At 49.0% G+C, this 18,103-nt stretch overlaps 1 protein-coding gene across 3 annotated transcripts in view; it reads right to left on the reverse strand.

Moving 5' to 3' along the window:
• Nucleotides 1-7,029: 7,029 nt before the first annotated feature.
• The window catches only part of LOC140392805 (F-box only protein 2-like), a 66,237-nt gene continuing 55,163 nt past the window's right edge, over nt 7,030-18,103 (reverse strand). For all 3 annotated transcript variants that reach the window (XM_072478455.1, XM_072478457.1, XM_072478456.1), the window contains exons 4-6: nt 11,105-11,200; nt 8,995-9,130; nt 7,030-8,351 (exon numbers count right to left, since the gene is read on the reverse strand). In XM_072478455.1, the coding sequence (XP_072334556.1) occupies nt 8,217-8,351; nt 8,995-9,130; nt 11,105-11,200 (367 nt within the window). In that variant the 3' untranslated portion in view covers nt 7,030-8,216. The remainder of the gene's footprint in view (nt 8,352-8,994; nt 9,131-11,104; nt 11,201-18,103) is intronic.

Genomic DNA, 18,103 nt, shown 5'->3' on the forward strand with positions numbered 1-18,103 from the left:
TTTCATCCGGACTGACAATAGCGAATTCACACTACCACCAAAACAAGGTTGGCACCCATTACAATGTCAGTCAAGAGTCACAGAATGGTTGTTTGTGAGATTTGGAGTGATCAATTGGTACTCAGTATCTACAATTCTGAGGCTGGGTCTGAGGCACATTGGGGAGAGGGGGAGATTTACTCAACATTTAATGGCATAGTTGGCCTGACAATGTTTGATGTGGACAAGAGGTATCTAACATGGATAAGGCTCCATTCCCAATATCCCTCCTTTAGGTACCATCCCCTAAGAGGGCATTGGCAACCATAGACGTCTGTTCTATAGGCCCATGATTATGTTTGGCCAAGTGGTTTTCATAGAAACCTTATAGTGTGGGCAGCACAGTGGGTAGCAGGTTTGGTTCCTGGCTTGGGTCACTGTCTGTGTGGAGTCTGCACGTTCTCCCCGTGCCTGCGTGGGTTTCCTCTGGGTGCTCCGGTTTCCTCCCACAAGTCCCGAAAGACGTGCTGTCAGGTGAATTGGACATTCTGAATTCTCCCTCTGTGTACTCGAACAGGCACCAGACTGTGGCGACTAGGGGCTTCCCACAGTAACTTCATTGCAGTGTTAATGTAAGCCTACTTGTGACAATAAAGATTATTATAAGATTACAGTGCAGAAGGAGGCCATTTAATCTATCGAGTCTGCACTGACTCTCCGAAAGTGCACACCACCTAGACCACCTGCCATATCCCCGTAATTTAGCATAGCCAATCCACCTGACCTGCACATCTTGAAACTGTGCAGGGAAACCGGAGCACCCAGAGGAAACCCATGCACACACAGTGAGAACGTATAACCTCCACACAGACAGTGACCCAAGGTCAGAATCAAACCTGGTTCGCTGGCACTGTGAGGCAGCAATGGTAACCACTGTGCCACTGTTGCCTTCTCTAGTGTGGCTGACCAGGAAGCTCTCCTGCCCTCACCACCTGCTATGAGCATTTTTGAAAGATCAACTGGCTGATAACCTGTTTAACCACATTTTGAATACACCTTTTCTTACCATCAAGTCCTGGAGTGAGACTTGAACCCAATACTTCTGGGCGATTAATAGAGGCAGTACCACCGTGCCACAAGACCTCCTTTTCCCAATGCTAATTAAGCAAAGTGACTGATAACCATCTCAACATGAAAACAGTTGGTCTTACATATGCTGTGCGCACAGAAACACTCATGTATTTGTCTGAGCTAAACATTACCAATGGAAAGAAAAGCAGAGCCTGGGGAAGGTAAAAAATAACAATAATTTGGGATCCACCAGGGAAGCCTGACACCCTGTGGGTGAGGGAACACAGGCGTGTACTGTTAAAAGGAGCATGGTAACCACTCAGCCATATTGGCTCAGCCACTCCAGTTTTGCTCATATACCAATGCAGTCTATTTGATTTAACAATGCAAACAGCTGTTCTGGTAGCATGCGTTGTCCACGGGGAACCCCTGAGGCCTTTCAAGCCTGTTGGGCACCGCAGGGGGTGGGGTGCCTTATTGACCCCATTCATCATATTTTGGTTTAATGTCTTAAGGTTCATTTGTGATCTGCTTTTTTGTTGAAAGCAGTTTCCCTTTAATTCGTCCCTCAGTTCATTTGGTTTTATTTACTTAGTTCTTTGTGTTAAAGTAGTTGGAATGGGATGGGAGGTTACAGCGTGAGGTGATCAGTGGAACACAATGGCACTGCTCAGGTGCCAGCAAGAGGGTGAGGAGACAGGGCGATTACCCTGGATGTTTGTTCGATTGATTTTGGTGATCAGGAATTATTGATGCAGGATGTCCCTCAGAAATTAAATGGGCAGGAAACCATTCCTGATGGATCAAAGTGATGGCAGAATTGATGGATTTTCCTTCCCAGCCTTCTTTGTACATTCCTGTGAGATGGATGGAATCTTATGAATGAGTGGGGATTTCAGAATGGTACATGTTATTCCAAATATGGCTTCACCTGAGCCTTGAGGGGGTCCATCAGGAATAATGTGTTTAGCTTTAGTCACCGACTCCATGCCCTCCCCCCACGAAGGATGCACTGACCTTCTGAGGGGGCAGAGAGCAGCTTAGTCAGGTCGCCACACTACCAGAAGGATGTGGAGGCTTTAGAGAGCGTGCAGAAGAGATTTACCAGGATGTTGCCTGGTATGGAGGGCATTAGCTATGAGGAGTGGTTGGATAAATTCGGTTTGTTCTCACTGGAACGACAGAGGTTGAGGGGTGACCTGATAGAGGTCTACAAAATTATGAGGGGCATAGACAGAGTGGATAGCAAAATTGGGGCATCACGGTAGCATTGTGGATAGCACAATTGCTTCACAGCTCCAGGGTCCCAGGTTCGATTCCGCTTGGATCACTGTCTGTGCGGAGTCTGCACATCCTCCCCGTGTGTGCGTGGGTTTCCTCCGGGTGCTCCGGTTTCCTCCCATGTGCAGGTTAGGTGGATTGGCCATGATAAATTGCCCTTAGTGTCCAAAATTGCCCTTCGTGTTGGGTGGAGTTACTGGGTTATGGGGATAGGGTGGAGGTGTGGACCTTGGGTAGGGTGCTCTTTCCAAGAGCCGGTGCAGACTCGATGGGCCGAATGGCCTCCTTCTGCACTGTAAATTCTATGATAATCTATGATAGTCAGAGGCTTTTCCCTGGGGTAGAGGGGTCAATTACTAGGGGGCATAGGTTTAAGGTGCGAGGGGCAAGGTTTAGAGGAGATGTACGAGACACGTTTTTTACACAGAGGGTAGTGGGTGCCTGGAACTCGCTACCGGAGGAGGTGGTGGAAGCAGGGACGTTAGTGACATTTAAGGGGCATCTTGACAAATACATGAATAGGATGGGAATAGAGGGATATGGACCCAGGAAGTGTCGAAGATTTTAGTTTAGGCGGGCAGCATGGTCGGCACAGGCTTGGAGGGCCGAAGGGCCTGTTCCTGTGCTGTACATTTCTTTGCTCTTTCGATGACCTTAGAGGGTTAAATAATGAAGATACAGTGCATAAATGTGGCTTATACTCCCTCATGTTCAGGAATCTGAAATATGATCTGTTTGAAGTGTTTAAGATGTTAAAAAGGATCTGATAGGGAAGATACAGAGGAACTATTTAGTGGGAGCATCAAGAACTCGTGGAGAGAAATTCGAGTCCGGCTGTTCAAAACAGAGATCAGGAAACACTTCTTCGCACGAAAGCTGGGGGAAATTTGGATCTGGCTTCTCAAAAGGCTGTTGATGCCGGAATAATTGGAGATTTTGAAGGTTAAAGATATCAAAGGACATGGTTCAAAAGCAGGCAATGGAGTTGAACTGCAGGTCAGCCGTGATCTAATACAATGGCAAGGGCAGGTCCAAGGGAGTTAATCGCCTATTGCTGCTCCTGATGTTCCTATCATGATGCTTGACTGACAACTCTTTATTCGCCCCATTTTCAATATTTTGATATCTGGTTCAATAAAAATGACAAGAAAACAACAGTGATTGTTCTCTGGGATTGTCCGCAGCGTTGTCCTGGAGATAAATCTTCAATTCCTGGAGTCTCCAGGACAATCCTGGAGGGTTGGCAACACTAGTCACCATCTATGGGTTTTTTGGTTGGGGATGGGTTTTTGGAGACTGCGTGTGTGCAGTGGTGCTGAGCCTGTAAAATGTCCCGCTTCTGGCCTCCTGTCTGAATGGCACAAATGGGAGGCGGAAACAACAGCAGAGGAGAATGATGGTGGAGGTGATACTTGAAGGGCGGGATTCTCTGGTCCAACAGCCCCATTTTCTAGTGTGGAACATCCCCACTGGCAGGGGATTCTCCGTTACTTCAGCCGGCCAATGGGGTTCCCCACTGTGACCACCCCACACCGTCGGAAACCCGCGGGCATGGGTGCGCTGCCGGTTGACCAGAGTATCCCACCGAAGGAGAATTCCACTGGAGATTGCATTGTACCTTCTGATTAATGAGTGTTTCCTTAGCGCCTTGAGCAGTTGTCACTGAGAGAGTTCCTTTCACTTCCAAGGTCTGAATACCTCTGCCCAGTTCTCTCAGAAAGCATCATGCAGGAACCAATCACTAACCGTTGTCAGACAGAACACTGTCCTTGGCCAACCCACCAGTTGCTAGTTAACCAATCGAAAAAACTCCCTTGAAAGCTGGTTCCTAAGATCCACTCGGTGCCAAAGAGTCTGGCTTCTTCTTTCCAAAATACAAAACCTGGGAACACAGTGTCCTGACAAGCAGCCAGGTTCAACAGCGTCTTCTGCTTAAAGGCACACTCTGATTATGGGTCTAGGGACCAAAGAAACCCAACATTGAATAAAATTAATGGGAACAAAGAAAATAACAGGAAGGACTCTTATAGCAGACTATGTTCTATGTTGCATGATATGTTTCCTAACAGACAGTTCTGGGCATAGGTATTGAAGGGAAAGTTAATGAATACTGTTCAATTTGGATTTATTTCATAGTTGGGTCACCTTAAGAGTCATATTCTTTATCTTCCTCTTTGGTTCTCTGCCCAAAGGCAGGTCCAACCACAGTGCCACAATCTACATCACAGGCAAGGCAAGGAGGCAGTTCCCCAGGCTGGGTTGAAGGAATTTAGTTATAAATATAGAGGCATAAGATTTCAAATGGTGATTCTCCCATGAGGTAGGGATTAAAAATTAGAAGTGGAGTTCATCTGTTAGACAAGGGTTCAGAAATTTACAAACAAGCCTGAGCCTAATTGTGTGCTTGAGGTCCCTAACATCCTGTGGCATGGGATATGGTGTATCCTCTGAAGGAGTATCTGAAAACAAAAACAGGAACTGGCCTCTACATCACCTGGAAACTGAGTGTAGCAAGAAAGTGATTACCATCAGCAGCTCTCGGAGTACTGTTTACTCGCAGGATAATGATGAAACCAAAGGATGTTGACTAAAACAGAAGATGTTGCCCAGTATCTGTGCTCAGATTCAGCTCTTTTATGGTGGAAATGTTGGAACCACACATAAGAATTTTTTAATTTGTTGGATACACTCCAGCATCTCTCAAGGTAAAGTGTAATGTAGTGACAATATTTCTCCCCTTAATTGGGATAGAGGTACCTCATTGAACTCTGTAGCCTTCTACTCGGGGGGGGTTTAATGTAAATACTATAAATATTGATTGATATCTTAAACATCTCTCTGTAACATTATAATGGCTTGGATTCTTTAAGAGAATCAACTGTCTTTTCCTAGAAGTTTTAATGTTGCTGGTTTAGCACAATGGCTTGTAATGCAGAACAAGGCCAGCAGCGCGGGTATAATTCCCGTACCAGCCTCCCCGAACAGGCGCCGGAATGTGGCGACTAGGGGCTTTCCACAGTAACCTCATTGAAGCCTACTTGTGACAACAAGCATTTATTATGTTGCGATCAACCTCCCATCAAATGTAAATTGCATGCTCTTCTTTAAAGAACCTTTAAGTAATTTAGAAAATATGTTCTCTCATATAGTCTTCTGTATCTGAACTTGAGAATCCATCTCTGTACACTCTTGAGTGGAGAGGTATATTATTGTGGAAAGATGCTCGGACCCTTATAATGTCTGGATTGTTTTAATCTGGTTTAATTTTGTTAAAAAGGCTAGCTGGAGGATGGTAACATTCTCTGGTGGTATTTTCCTTCACTGGACTCACTGACATGCCTATGAGGCCAGTCTTTCTCAATCTTAAATTAGACTGATCATCTGAGGGGTGGGGCCAATCCCGAATCATCCCAAAAGGGGGATAGGATTAAAATCTACTTCACTGGAGCAGGAAATCAATCTGCACGGTATTCGCATAAATTTGATCCACATTGGCTGCCCATCCAACTGATCCCCCAAGGAGTGCGTGTTGCTGTGGCAACGTATATTTTTACATGCATGTTGTCGCCTGGCGCTGTGGATAGTAAAGGTGGAGGCTCCAATTCCTTTCCATCACATGGATGACCAGGCATCTCTTCCACTCTTACCACCTATTATTGGTGGGTGTTTGAAGGATTTACAAGTAGATATTCCATCTGTGTGGCAGTATTATGAAGGCACCTTCCTTAGCCATCATGTCATAGTATCATAGAATCTATACAGTGCAGAAGGGGGCCATTTGGCCCATCGAGTCTGCACTGACCCTTCAAAAGAGCACCCTACCTTGGCCCACTTTTCCACCCTATCCACGGAATCCCAACTAACCTGCACATTCCTGGACAATTTTAGGGGAAATTCACCTAACCTGCACATCTTTTGGACTGTGGGAGGAAACCGGAGCACCCGAAGGAAACTCACGCAGACACGGGGAGAAAGAGCAAACTTCACACAGACAGTCACTCAAAGCTGGAATTGGATCCGGGTCCCTGGCACTAAACACTGTGCCACTGTGCCTCCCTGGAGTGAGACTAGAACCTGGAGCTTACGGTGCAGAGGCAGGGAATGCTACCCAATGCGCCACAAGACCTCCTCACATTCTTTATACCAGAGTAACTATCAGCTAGGCATGGGACAAGAACAACAGTGCGCTGGGAATCCACAAGCTTCTGTGGGCTACAGAAATGACTGTGTCCCACCAAAACAAATAACTTCAAAGTTCAGGATGACCCGACTCCTTCATCTCTCCATGAAAAGGGTGCTGGAAGTATGAACTCCCTCCTACAAGCCCAATTAAATCTGAGACTGAGATTTCTGCTGGCCAAAGGATTAAGGGATAGGGAGCCATGACAGGTGGATGGTGTCACAATACAGATCAGTCATTATCTCATTTAATGGTTGAACAGACTTGAGGGGCTGAATGGCCTATTCCTGATACAATGTTCTTCCTTCACCTTCAAACTTGCAACCTGTTTTAATTGGGAGCATGAAAAGCAGATGCAAAACAGGAAAGGAGCAGAATATCTTAATGGTTTATGTGATTGTGATTGACGTAGCTTATTACTTACAGCCTTCTTTGTATATTTAGCCTCAGGTGCACAACTCATGGCTGAAGATTTCACCAGGATTCGTCTGAATTTGACTGGGACAGATCGCCGTACAATCGATTAAATATTGATTTTATTCACATGATATACATGATCTTAAATTTCAATGTAGCAGCTCCTATTTACTGTGAATAACATTTATCCGTGGGCCCAATCATTGGTTTCATGGCAATACCTCTTCACCCCAAAATGCATTGCTTTTCATTGCGAAAGCTTGCAATTAGTTCCTCCAGACACTGGAAGCCCTTGCTCCACGTAAAAAAGGATTTTGCAAAATGCTACATCAAAGCAAGCCTTTTGCCGTTTTTCTCCAGCCATTTGTGTTTCCTGTAGCTCTTCAAATGCAGCAAAAACATGCAGTTTTTCAAGGATGATGGTTCGGGGAGGTTCGGAGATTGGAAGGGATGTGTTTTTTCGGAGAATACAAATTTTGTGAAGAACTAAGGGACTCGGAAAAGTACCTTTGGTGATTAAGCCATTCTGCACATCATAATTATTTGCCAATCTCAGTTAACAGGATCACTGACGAAATCAGAACATGTATGGCCAATAACAGTGCGTCAAATCCAATTAACACATTGCGCGACTCACCACCGCCCATAACACAGCACAGGTATAAGTGAGGGCTCAGGAGAAAAATAAGAATTGTTCATTCATTGGAATTCCAGTCACAGAGTTATCGGTGAGTGGTTGTGTGGATTCGTCAGCTGGTTTGGAACTTTTACTCGCAACCGAACAGGCTGTGTAAGGCAAGGCAGTGTTGTGTAGTGCATGCATCCATAGGGGCCGCGATCAGGTGGAATAAAATGAAGCACAGTATCTGCCTCAGCTATTTTGCTAGTTGGCACTTAATGCAGCACAATAGGAATTAATTTGCCAGAGGCCAAAAGAAGAATTGAAGGTGGGAGGAAGGAGGGGAGAGAGGATTTTCTTTGGTATTCCTGAACTTAACTCCTCTGCCCTGCGGTTACTCCTGCTAGGTTGGTATTTATTTTCTTTGGTGTAAACAGTATTGATAGAACACCACCTCTGTCCGATGACTCAAGTCGTTTGTACAGTGACCTGCTGGGGAAATGCGGATCATGCCACGCTAAATAGGGATTCACCCGAGGAAGGAGCAGTGCTCCGAAAGCTATTGATTCGAAACAAACCCGTTGGACTTTAACCTGGTGTTGTGAGAGTTCTTACTACGCTGAATAAAAATAGCGCAAGAAGCATGGGAAGATCCGTTTAGGGGCAACGTTATTGCTCGACGGTGACGGCACTGTTGGTGATCCGTGCTCCGTACCACCCCGCCCAACGCTGTGAATCCTTTCCTCCATGTGTAAACTTGACATATCGGACACCAGGCCCATAGTTGGTGAAAATGTTTGATATCTGCAAATAAAGCAAAGTGAATCATTCATTAGGGGAGACAATAACATAGCGGGAATATCATTGGACCAATAATCCAGGGGCTCAGCCTAATGCTTTGGGAATTCCCAGCATGGCAGCTGGTGGAATTAAAATTCAATTCATAAAATGTGGAATTGAAAGGTAGCCTCAGTAATGGTGACTGCAAAACTATCATTGGCTGGTGGTAAAAACCCATGATACCCTTCAAGGAAGGAAATCTGTAATTCTTACACCCCCACAGCAATGTGGTTAGCTCTTAACTGCCCTCTGAAAGGCCTAATAAGCCACTCATTTCAAGGGCAATTCGGAATGGGAAACAAATGTTAGTCTTGACATTGATGCCCATATAATAATAAAAAAAATTAGAAATATAGTCACAATCGACAACAACTTAGATTAAGGTCGCACTTTTTAACAAAGTAAAACTTCCCGAGGCAATAGAAATATCGGAATCGGGTATTGTAATTCATATCGCCAACCGGAGTTGTCAATGTCTGCCAAATCGTAGGTATTAAAGACTGCAGTATGAACAAACATTCCCCTTTGACCTCCCTTCCCCTTTAACCACAACTTTCCACAAGAGTAAAAGAGGGATCGGCTCATTTTCTATTGCTGCCTGACTTACCTCCTTCCACTCTGCGTCACCCCACTGCGGCTCATGAATTTTGTCAGTTTGATACTCCTGGATCATGCTCATGTCTTCGGACAGAAGCTCGACATGTAGCTCATAGTCAAAACCAGAGTCGTGCCTCCCTGCATACCTAGGGATGAAGAAGCACAATAAATTGCAGACAGGTATCTTTCAGGGAGACCCAGCCGCTATACGGAGACATCATGTGGTGTGTTCATCAATGCAGACATTGCAATTCAAGAGTTATTGGAAAGAACAGGCATGGGGGACTTCAAAAGTAGGGGGCAATAAATGTAAGATGAATCAAATAAGGTATTCAGCAGGAACTGCATTACCAAGAGGGTGTGGAACTCGCTAGCACAGACAACAGTTGAGGTGACTTGTTTAGGTGCATTTGAGTGGAATATATTCACACGAGAGAGAAAATAGAAGACTATGTTGATGGGGTGTATGGAGCAGGATGGGAGGAAGTTTGCATGTACACCAGTGTGGACCAGCTGGGTCTGCTTGTGTGCATTCTATTTAACTCTGTGGTAACCTTTGACTGGGGTCTGCAGCACAGTAGTTTTATTTTTGTTGCTAAGCTCAGGGAGAGCTATCTTTATTCTCACCTGTCCCTTTAAGCCTGCTGCCTAAGGAATGGGGAAGTGTTCTGAGTAAATACACCCTGAGCTCCAATAGAGGCTTGACTTTGCCGCAGATGGACAGTTGTTTGTAAATCTTCAGCTGCCCCCTTAAGAGAAGGCACGTTACCAAAGTGAAGGAAAGGATCAAAAGTAACTTTGCTTCCTCGCCGTAGCCCCACCATTCCCATCCCAAGTCCTCGCCTCAGCCCTCCCTTTCCTGTGAGACCTGCTCCACTCCCTCTCCCTCTCTTCTCTCCCTGCCCTCATCTCCCACCACCTCTTCCCCATCTTCTCTCCTCCACCCGCATCAATAGAACAAAAGAATAGAATAGCATCCTCCGCTCTACAGCCCTCTTTTTACCAACTTTCTTCCCCCTAACTTCCTCTCTTCACCCACTTCTCCTCTACCCTCCTCTCACCTCCTCCTCGCTACCCACCTCTCTGTCCTTCCCTCTCTCCCCTCCCAACCCCCCCCCCCCCCCCCCCCCCTCCCCCACCCCACCTCCCTCTCACCTCTCCTCTCACAGCCACCTCTTCCCCATCCTCTTCTCTCCTCATCATCTTCAGCCTCTGGAAGGCAACCATGGACTAAACAGACTCCCCTCCTTTATCTGCACTTAAACAACAATGAACTCAAATACATTTGGTGAGAATGAAGGCAATTCAGATTGCATAATAAATACGAGGATGAATAAATAATTGATAAGTATCCAAACTCTCTTTGTGCAGTATCACAAACGTATGGTTTATTTTGGAAAAACGAGTGTCTGGCAGAGCATGACTTATCAATGTAACATTAAATGTGCCGACAATGCAGAAATGTTTGGGTGTAGAAATGGAATTTTGTTTCTCTTCCTAATTTCCTTTCTCCACGTGTACAACAGCGCTCAGTCAGACTGGGGTACAGCACGATGGAGTGTCTGCAATTCTCAGGCCTTCTTGTCGATATGACCGAGGGTTATTGTGCTGGATGGCAAGTGTTGCCAAGTTGGTCATCTGTGGAAGGTATGTCAGTCAAATCCAATCTTTTCCTGACATCATGTCTGTGCAATCACTTATCTCAGGCAACCCCTGGTCGATTTTCCGTGCCAATTCGAGCCATTCAGGCTTAAATTTGTTGACTCGGAACAGCCCAAGAAGCAAACTTGGAATGTTATTGGTCTGGGCAATCGGTGTGATTGCGCACAAAGCATTTGCCCAATGAGCTATAACTTTGCAAAGTGCATTAGGAGACAGATATCTCCCGTTGATCTCCCACTCAGATGTGGGAACCATTGTGAATTACAACCTGTTTTGATCAGCAAGGGAGTCAAGGGTTATTGGGGTGATGAAGTAGAGCTGAGCCCGCAACCAGTTTAACCATGAACTTATTGAAAGGCGGATCAGGCTTGAGGGGCCAAATGGCCTACTGTTGCTCCTAGTTCTTGGGCTTTTGTGTTCTTGTGACTGAATGAGATTGTGCTTTCCAGCATGCTTACCAGTCCCTCACTGTGATTGGAGGTTGGGCATTGTCCAGTGTCTCTGCCTCGAATCCTTCCGAGACCAGGTTAATTAGCTGAGATTTTTGGCACCACCTAATTAAGAGAAAAATGGAACAAACAAATTCAGCTATTGCCAACTCTCCGTTGAGCTGCTGCACATTGCTGTTGGTGGGCAGCTGCTTAAGTCTGACCTTGAAGATTTCTGTTCGATTGTAAAAGGTGCACCAAATCCAGAGAGTGAACAGGTGGGCAAACTGGACATCAGTCTCACATTTGGCACCTGACTAGATATCTTTCCCATCTGTTGGCCATAAGGGTTCAAGTATGATGTAATCTTAAAGCTCAGAAGGAGACCATTCGTCCCACCGTTCCTATATAGGGTCTTTGAAAGAGCTACCCAATTAATCGCACTCCCTCACTCTTCCTCCATACTTTCACCATTCACAGATATATCCAATTCCCCATCAAAAGTTACTATCGAACCTGCCTCCCCCACTCCTTCCATCGTTGCATTCCAGATGGTGGTAACTTGCGTCGTAAAGGAATTTCTCATCTCTTCACATGCTTCTTTTACCAGTTGTAATGATTTGTAGACAGACATGTAACTAAGGGGTTAATCACAACACCCAGCTGTGGCATCACCACTAGAGAGCATTACACGGCACGAATGTGCGCATGCGCAGTAGCTACCTACTCCGCGCTGGCCCCGATGCAACATGGCGCAGGGCTACAGGGGACGGCGCGGAGCAAAAGAGGCCCCCACCACGAGAGTCCGGCCCGCCGATCGGTAGGCCCCGATCGCAGGCCAGGCCATGGTGGAGGCCCCCTCCGGGGTCGGACCCCCGCCCACCAGGCGGGATCCATCCTGCAGGATGGATGCCGAGGTCCCGCCGAGTAAGACCAGATGTGAATGGCGCCGGCGGGACTCGGGCTTTTTTGGGAAGCCACTTGGCCCATCCGGGGCGGAGAATCGCCGGGGAGGCCGCGTAGAGCGGCTGCGACTGGTGCCGCGCCGATCCCGCCAGCTCCACTCACCGGAGAATCGGCAGACTGGCGTCGGGCGGTGTCGCGCGATTCGTGCCTGGCCCGGCGATTCTCCGACCTGGCATGAGCTGAGAGAATCTCGCCTCTTGTGTGATTAGCGGTTTTATAGTGGGACGTGTAATGCCCTCCAGTAATTATGCCACAGCTGGCTTTTGTGATTAACCCCTTAGTTACATATCTGTCTACATATCATTACACCAGTGACCTTAAATCTGGGTCATTTGGTTCCTGACTTTCCCGCCAACGGAAAGTTTCTCCCAACCTACTTTATCAGAACCCTTCATAATTATGTAATTAAACCTCACCTTAACTCCGTCCGCACAAAGGAGAACAATCCAAGCTTCTCCAGTCTTTCCAAGTAAGTTCCTCATGCCTGGTACCACTCCAGTAAATCTGCATTCTCTAAAATCCTACGCTTATCTCTGAGGGATTAATAAGGGTGAAACTGGGTTGCCCTCTTGTCACGGACAGAAAAACAATTATTCAAGTGCCACTCTCATGTCCAAAGGGATTATTTAAATACAAAGTTTCATTTGAACCCAAAAAGGAAAGTTCTAATCTAAAACACATTCATAGAATCATAGAATTTACAGTGCAGAAGGAGGCCATTTGGCCCATCGAGTCTGCACTGGCCCTTGGAAAGAGCACCCTACCCAAGCCCACACCTCCACCCTATCCCCTCACCTCCACCCTGTCCCCGGAACCCCACCTAGCCGTTTTTTTTGGACACTAAGGGCAATTTAGCATAGCCAATCCACCTAACCTGTACATCTTTGGGCTGTGGGAGGAAACCGGAGCACTCGGAGGAAACTCACGCAGACACGGGGAGAACGTGCAGACTCCGCACAGACAGTGACCCAAGTTGGGAATCGAACCTGGGACCCTGAAGCTGTGAAGCAACTGTGCTAACCACTGTGCTACCGTGCTGCCCATATTGTTTTCTGTGTCAACCAGGCACTCTGTTCCTGTGTTACCCACTGGCCACAGACTAGAAGGATCATCTGTGAATTACATGCAAACCAGTTCATCCCAGTCAAGGGTAAAGGCATGCAGTTATTCAGCATTAAGTGGTAACCTCAGTCAGCATGGGCAATGCAAAATGCCCCAGTTTATAGTTGACACTCAGGCACATTCCAGGGAGCCAGAGAGGATGAAGCTTTACTCAGTATCTAACCCGCAGCAGCTGTTCCGGACGTGCTCCCAGGTGACCTGAAATTGGAAAAGGCGCTCCAATCCCTGGAACAAAGTTCCACAACTCGACCAAAGGGTAGGTAACAACAAGTTAACTTGTTGGGACAGGGATTATTTCTGTTTCAACAACTTTGCCAAATTCTCAGAAGGGGTGTTCAAGCTTCTGTTTCCGTGGGGATGAGGCACGATCAATTTGACTAAAGACGAAAGTTGAATCCAAACTAAGGCTTTATTGCTATCAGGTGGGTGGCCTCCCACAGCAGCTGGAGAAATGGCTGCGAACTGGAGGACACGCATATTTCTACCCCGCCTGCTGGGCGGAGCCAGCAGGCAGAGGCCACAGGTGAACCTGTAGTGCAGGTTCTACCGTATATCCTCTAATATAAGTACAGCATTGGTTTACCACATTCACCTCCTGTTAAAATAGAGTCCGGCGGAGGGGGTGGATAACTGTATTCAATCATGATTTTAATATTTACAGAGCAAAACAAATGTTTCTAGGCGTCCGGTGGACCGGTCAGAGGTTCAGCCAGTCCGGGGCCTTGATGGTCCTTTGAGAGCAACGAAGTGGTGACGGCGATGTTGGTGCTGACCTGGTCGAAGGTGACTCCGGGAGCGTGCTGCAATCCTCTTCATCGATGGGTGTGGGCAGAGGGGGAGACGGACGGTCCTGGGGGGGGTGGTGCTGTGAGCGACGGGGGAGGGGAGGGTGGCGCCGGGGGCGACGGGGGTGGTGTGGGGGTGGAACCTGCTGGTGGCAGGTCCCTGAGGGAGACAGTATCCTGGTGGCCGTCGGGGAACGCCATGTAGGTGTACTGGGGGTTTGCGTGGAGCAAGTGCACCCCCTCCACCAACGGGTCCGCCTTGTGGAGCCGCACATGTTTACGGAGAAGCACGGTTCCCGAAGCTGTGAGCCAAGTCGGGAGCGACACCCCGGATGTGGACTTCCTGGGGAAGGCAAAAAGACGTTCATGCGGTGTATTGTTAGTGGCAGTGCAGAGTAACGAGCAAATGGAATGTAGTGCATCAGGGAGGACCTCTTGCCAGCGGGAGGCCGGGAGGTTTCTGGACCGTCGGGCCAGCTGGACGGCCCTCCATACCGTCCCATTCTCCCTTTCTACCTGTCCGTTTCCCCGGGGGTTGTAGCTTGTCGTTCTGCTGGACGCGATACCCCTGCTGAGCAGGAACTGACGCAGCTCATCACTCATGAATGAGGATCCCCTGTCACTGTGGATGTAGGCGGGGAAACCGAACAGAGTGAAGATCGAATTGAGGGCTTTAATGACGGTGGCAGACGTCATGTCGGGGCAAGGGATGGCGAAGGGGAACCGGGAGTATTCATCGATCACACTGAGGAAATATGTGTGACAATCGGTGGAGGGGAGGGGGCCTTTGAAATCCATGCTGAGGCATTCAAAGGGGCGGGAGGCCTTCACCAGACGTGCGCGGTCTGGCCGGTAGAAGTGCGGCTTGCACTCCGCACAGACCTGTCAGTCCCTGGTGATTGTCCTTACTTCCTCGATGGAGTAGGTCAAATTTTGTGCCTTAATGAAGCGGTACAACCGTGTGACCCCTGGGTGACAAAGGCTGTCGTGCAGGGTCCGGAGTGGTCTACCTGTGCGCTGGCACATGTACCTCCGAATAGGGCATCTGGGGGCTCGTTGATTTTGCCAGGGCGATACTTAATCTCGTAATTATAAGTGGAGAGCTCGATTCTCCACTGCAAGATTTTATCATTTTTGATCTTGCCCCGCTGTGTGTTGTTGAACATAAAGGCTACCGACCGTTGGTCAGTGAGGAGAGTGAATCTCCTGTCGGCCAGGTAATGCCTCCAATGCCGCACAGCTTCAACAATAGCTTGGGCCTCTTTTTCGACGGATGAGTGCCGAATTTCGGAGGCATGAAGGGTGTGGGAAAAGAATGCCACAGGCCTGCCTGCCTGATTGAGGATGGCGGCAAAGGCGACGTCTGATGCGTCGCTGTCTACTTGGAAGGGCAGCGTTTCATCTACAGCGTGCATTGTGGCCTTGGCAACATCAGCTCTGATCCGGGCGAATGCCTGTTGGGCCTCGGCCGTCAAGGGAAACTGGGTGGACTGTATGAGTGGGCGGGCCTTGTCCGCATAGTTTGGGACCCACTGCGCATAATATGAAAAGAACCCCAGGCAGCGTTTGAGGGCCTTGGGGCAATGGGGGAGGGGGAGCTCCATGAGTGGGCGCATGCAGTCGGGATCGGGCCCCAGAACTCCGCTCTGGACCACATAGCCGAGGATGGCTAAGCGGTTCGTGCTGAACACACACTTCCCCTTGTTGTAAGTGAGGTTTAGGAGAGTAGCGGTGTGGAGAAATTTAGCAAGGTTGGCGTCTTGGTCCTGCTGATCATGGCCGCAGATGGTGACATTGTCTAGGTACGGAAACGTGGCCCGCAGACCGTACCGGTCAACCATTTGGTCCATCTCCCTTTGGAAGACCGAGACCCCGTTAGTGACGCCGAAGGGGACCCTAAGGAAGTGATATAGATGGCCGTCTGCCTCGAAGGCGGTGTATGGACGGTCCGATTTACGGATGGGGAGCTGGTGGTAGGCGGATTTCAGGTCCACCGTTGAGAAGATCCAGTACTGTGCAATCTGGTTAACCATGTCAGATATGCGTGGGAGGGGGTACGCGTTGAGCTGCGTGTACCTGTTGATGGTCTGGCTGTAGTCCACGACCATTCAGTGTTTCTCTCCAGATTTAACCACTACCACTCGAGCTCTCCAGGGGCTGTTGCTGGCCTCGATGATGCCTTCCCGAAGCAACCGCTGGACTTCGGACCTGATGAAGGTCTTATCCTGGGTGCTGTACCGTCTGCTCCTGGTGGCAACGGGTTTGCAATCTGGAGTTAGATTAGCAAAGAGGGAAGGTGGGTTGACCTTTAGGGTCGCGAGACCGCACACAGTAAGGGGTGGTAAGGGTCCGCCGAATTTAAAGGTTAGGCCCTGGAGGTTGCACTGGAAATCCAGGCCGAGGATAAGTGCAGCGCAGAGGTTAGGGAGAACGTAGAGGCGGAAGCCGTGGAATTCTACGCCCTGGACCGTGAGCGTGACCGTACAGTACCCTCGGATCACTACGCAATGGGATCCGGAGGCCAGGGAGATTTTTTGATTGGCGGGGTGTATTGTGAGGGAGCAATGCCTTACCATATCCGGGTGTATAAAGCTCTCGGTGCACCCGGAGTCCAGCAGGCAAGAGGTCACATGGCCGTCGACTTTCATGCTGGTGGATGCGTTGGTCAGGTTATGCGGGCGTAACTGGTCGGGTGACATGGAGGCAAGCCTTGGTTGGTCGTCGGGTAATGGGGCGGCCGTTGAGTTCAGATCTTGAAACACTGGTGGTGTCCATGTGCTGAGGGGGAGACAAAATGGTGGCTCCCCGAGATCTTGGCGATTACAAAATGGCGGAGCCCATGGAACGCACGTTGCGGGGGTGGAGCAAGATGGCAGCGCCCATGAAACGCACGTGTTACGCGGAGGGGAAGATGGCGGTGCCCACTGATCGCACATGGTCTGGGGGGGTGGAGAAGATGGCAGCGCCCATTATCCGTGACTGGGGGGGGTGGGGGCGATCGCGGCCACTGAGCGGGCCTGGCACACCGCGGCGAAATGGCCCTTCTTCCCGCAGGCTTTACAAAGGGCCGCGCGGGCCGGGCAGCGTTGGTGGGGGTGCTTTTGCTGGCCGCAAAAGTAGCATCGGGGACCCCCCGGGGTTTGCTGGCTGGCGTATAGCGCAGGTGTATTGGGTGGGTAGTGCCCCCGCTGGGGCGGCTGCCTGTGAGGTCCATGAAGCGTAGGAGGGGTGGGCCGCACGGCTGGGGGCGTAGGACTGGACGTTGCGCAGAGCGACCGTCATGGAGAGCGCTGGCGTTTTAGTATCTGCGAGGTCGCGCATGGCCCCTTCTAGGAGCCGCTGATGTATGATATCTGACCCAATTCCAGTCATAAAGGCGTCCCTCATAAGGAGGTCTGAGTGTTCCTTAGCTGTAACGTCCTGGCAGTCACAGTCCCGGACTAGTGGGATTAGGGCCCTCCAGAAGTCTTCAATGGACTCACCCGGTAGTTGAGAACGAGTTGCGAGCGCGTGCCTGGCGAAGAGTGTGTTTGTCTACTGCTCGTAATTGTCCTTGAGTTGAGTCATGGCTTTGGCGTAGTTTGGTGCATGCTGGATCAGCGGGAAGACTTTGGAGCTCAGCCTGGAATATAAGATCTGGATCTTCTGAGCCTCTGGAACAGGGGTCGGCGCCGCGTTGATATACGCTTCAAAACAAGCTAGCCAGTGCTGGAAGTCCTTTCTGGCGTCGCTTGAGTGCGGATCCAGCTGCAGGCGATCTGGTTTAATACGGAGGTCCATCCTTCGAAAACTGATAGCAATAAATTGAGGCACAATCCATTTGACTAAAGACGAAAGTTGAATCCAAACTGAGGCGTTATTGGTATCAGATGTGTGGCCTCCCACAGCAGCTGGCGAAATGGCTGCGAGCTGGAGGACACGCATATTTATACCCCGTCTCCTGGGCGGAGCCAGCAGGCAGGGGCCACAGGCGAACCTGTAGTGCAGGTTCTACTGTACATCCTCTAATAAAAGTACAACAGTGGTTTACCACAGGCCACACTGATGGGAAATGTATCCCACCCCTGGGGATGTGGTGGGAGCAGGTACGACAGCGGCATTTAAGGGGCACTTAGACAAATATATGAATTGGGTGGGAATGGCAGGATACGAACTC

This window comes from Scyliorhinus torazame, chromosome 16 (assembly GCF_047496885.1).
Source record: "Scyliorhinus torazame isolate Kashiwa2021f chromosome 16, sScyTor2.1, whole genome shotgun sequence".
Classification (NCBI taxonomy): Eukaryota; Metazoa; Chordata; class Chondrichthyes; order Carcharhiniformes; family Scyliorhinidae; genus Scyliorhinus; species Scyliorhinus torazame.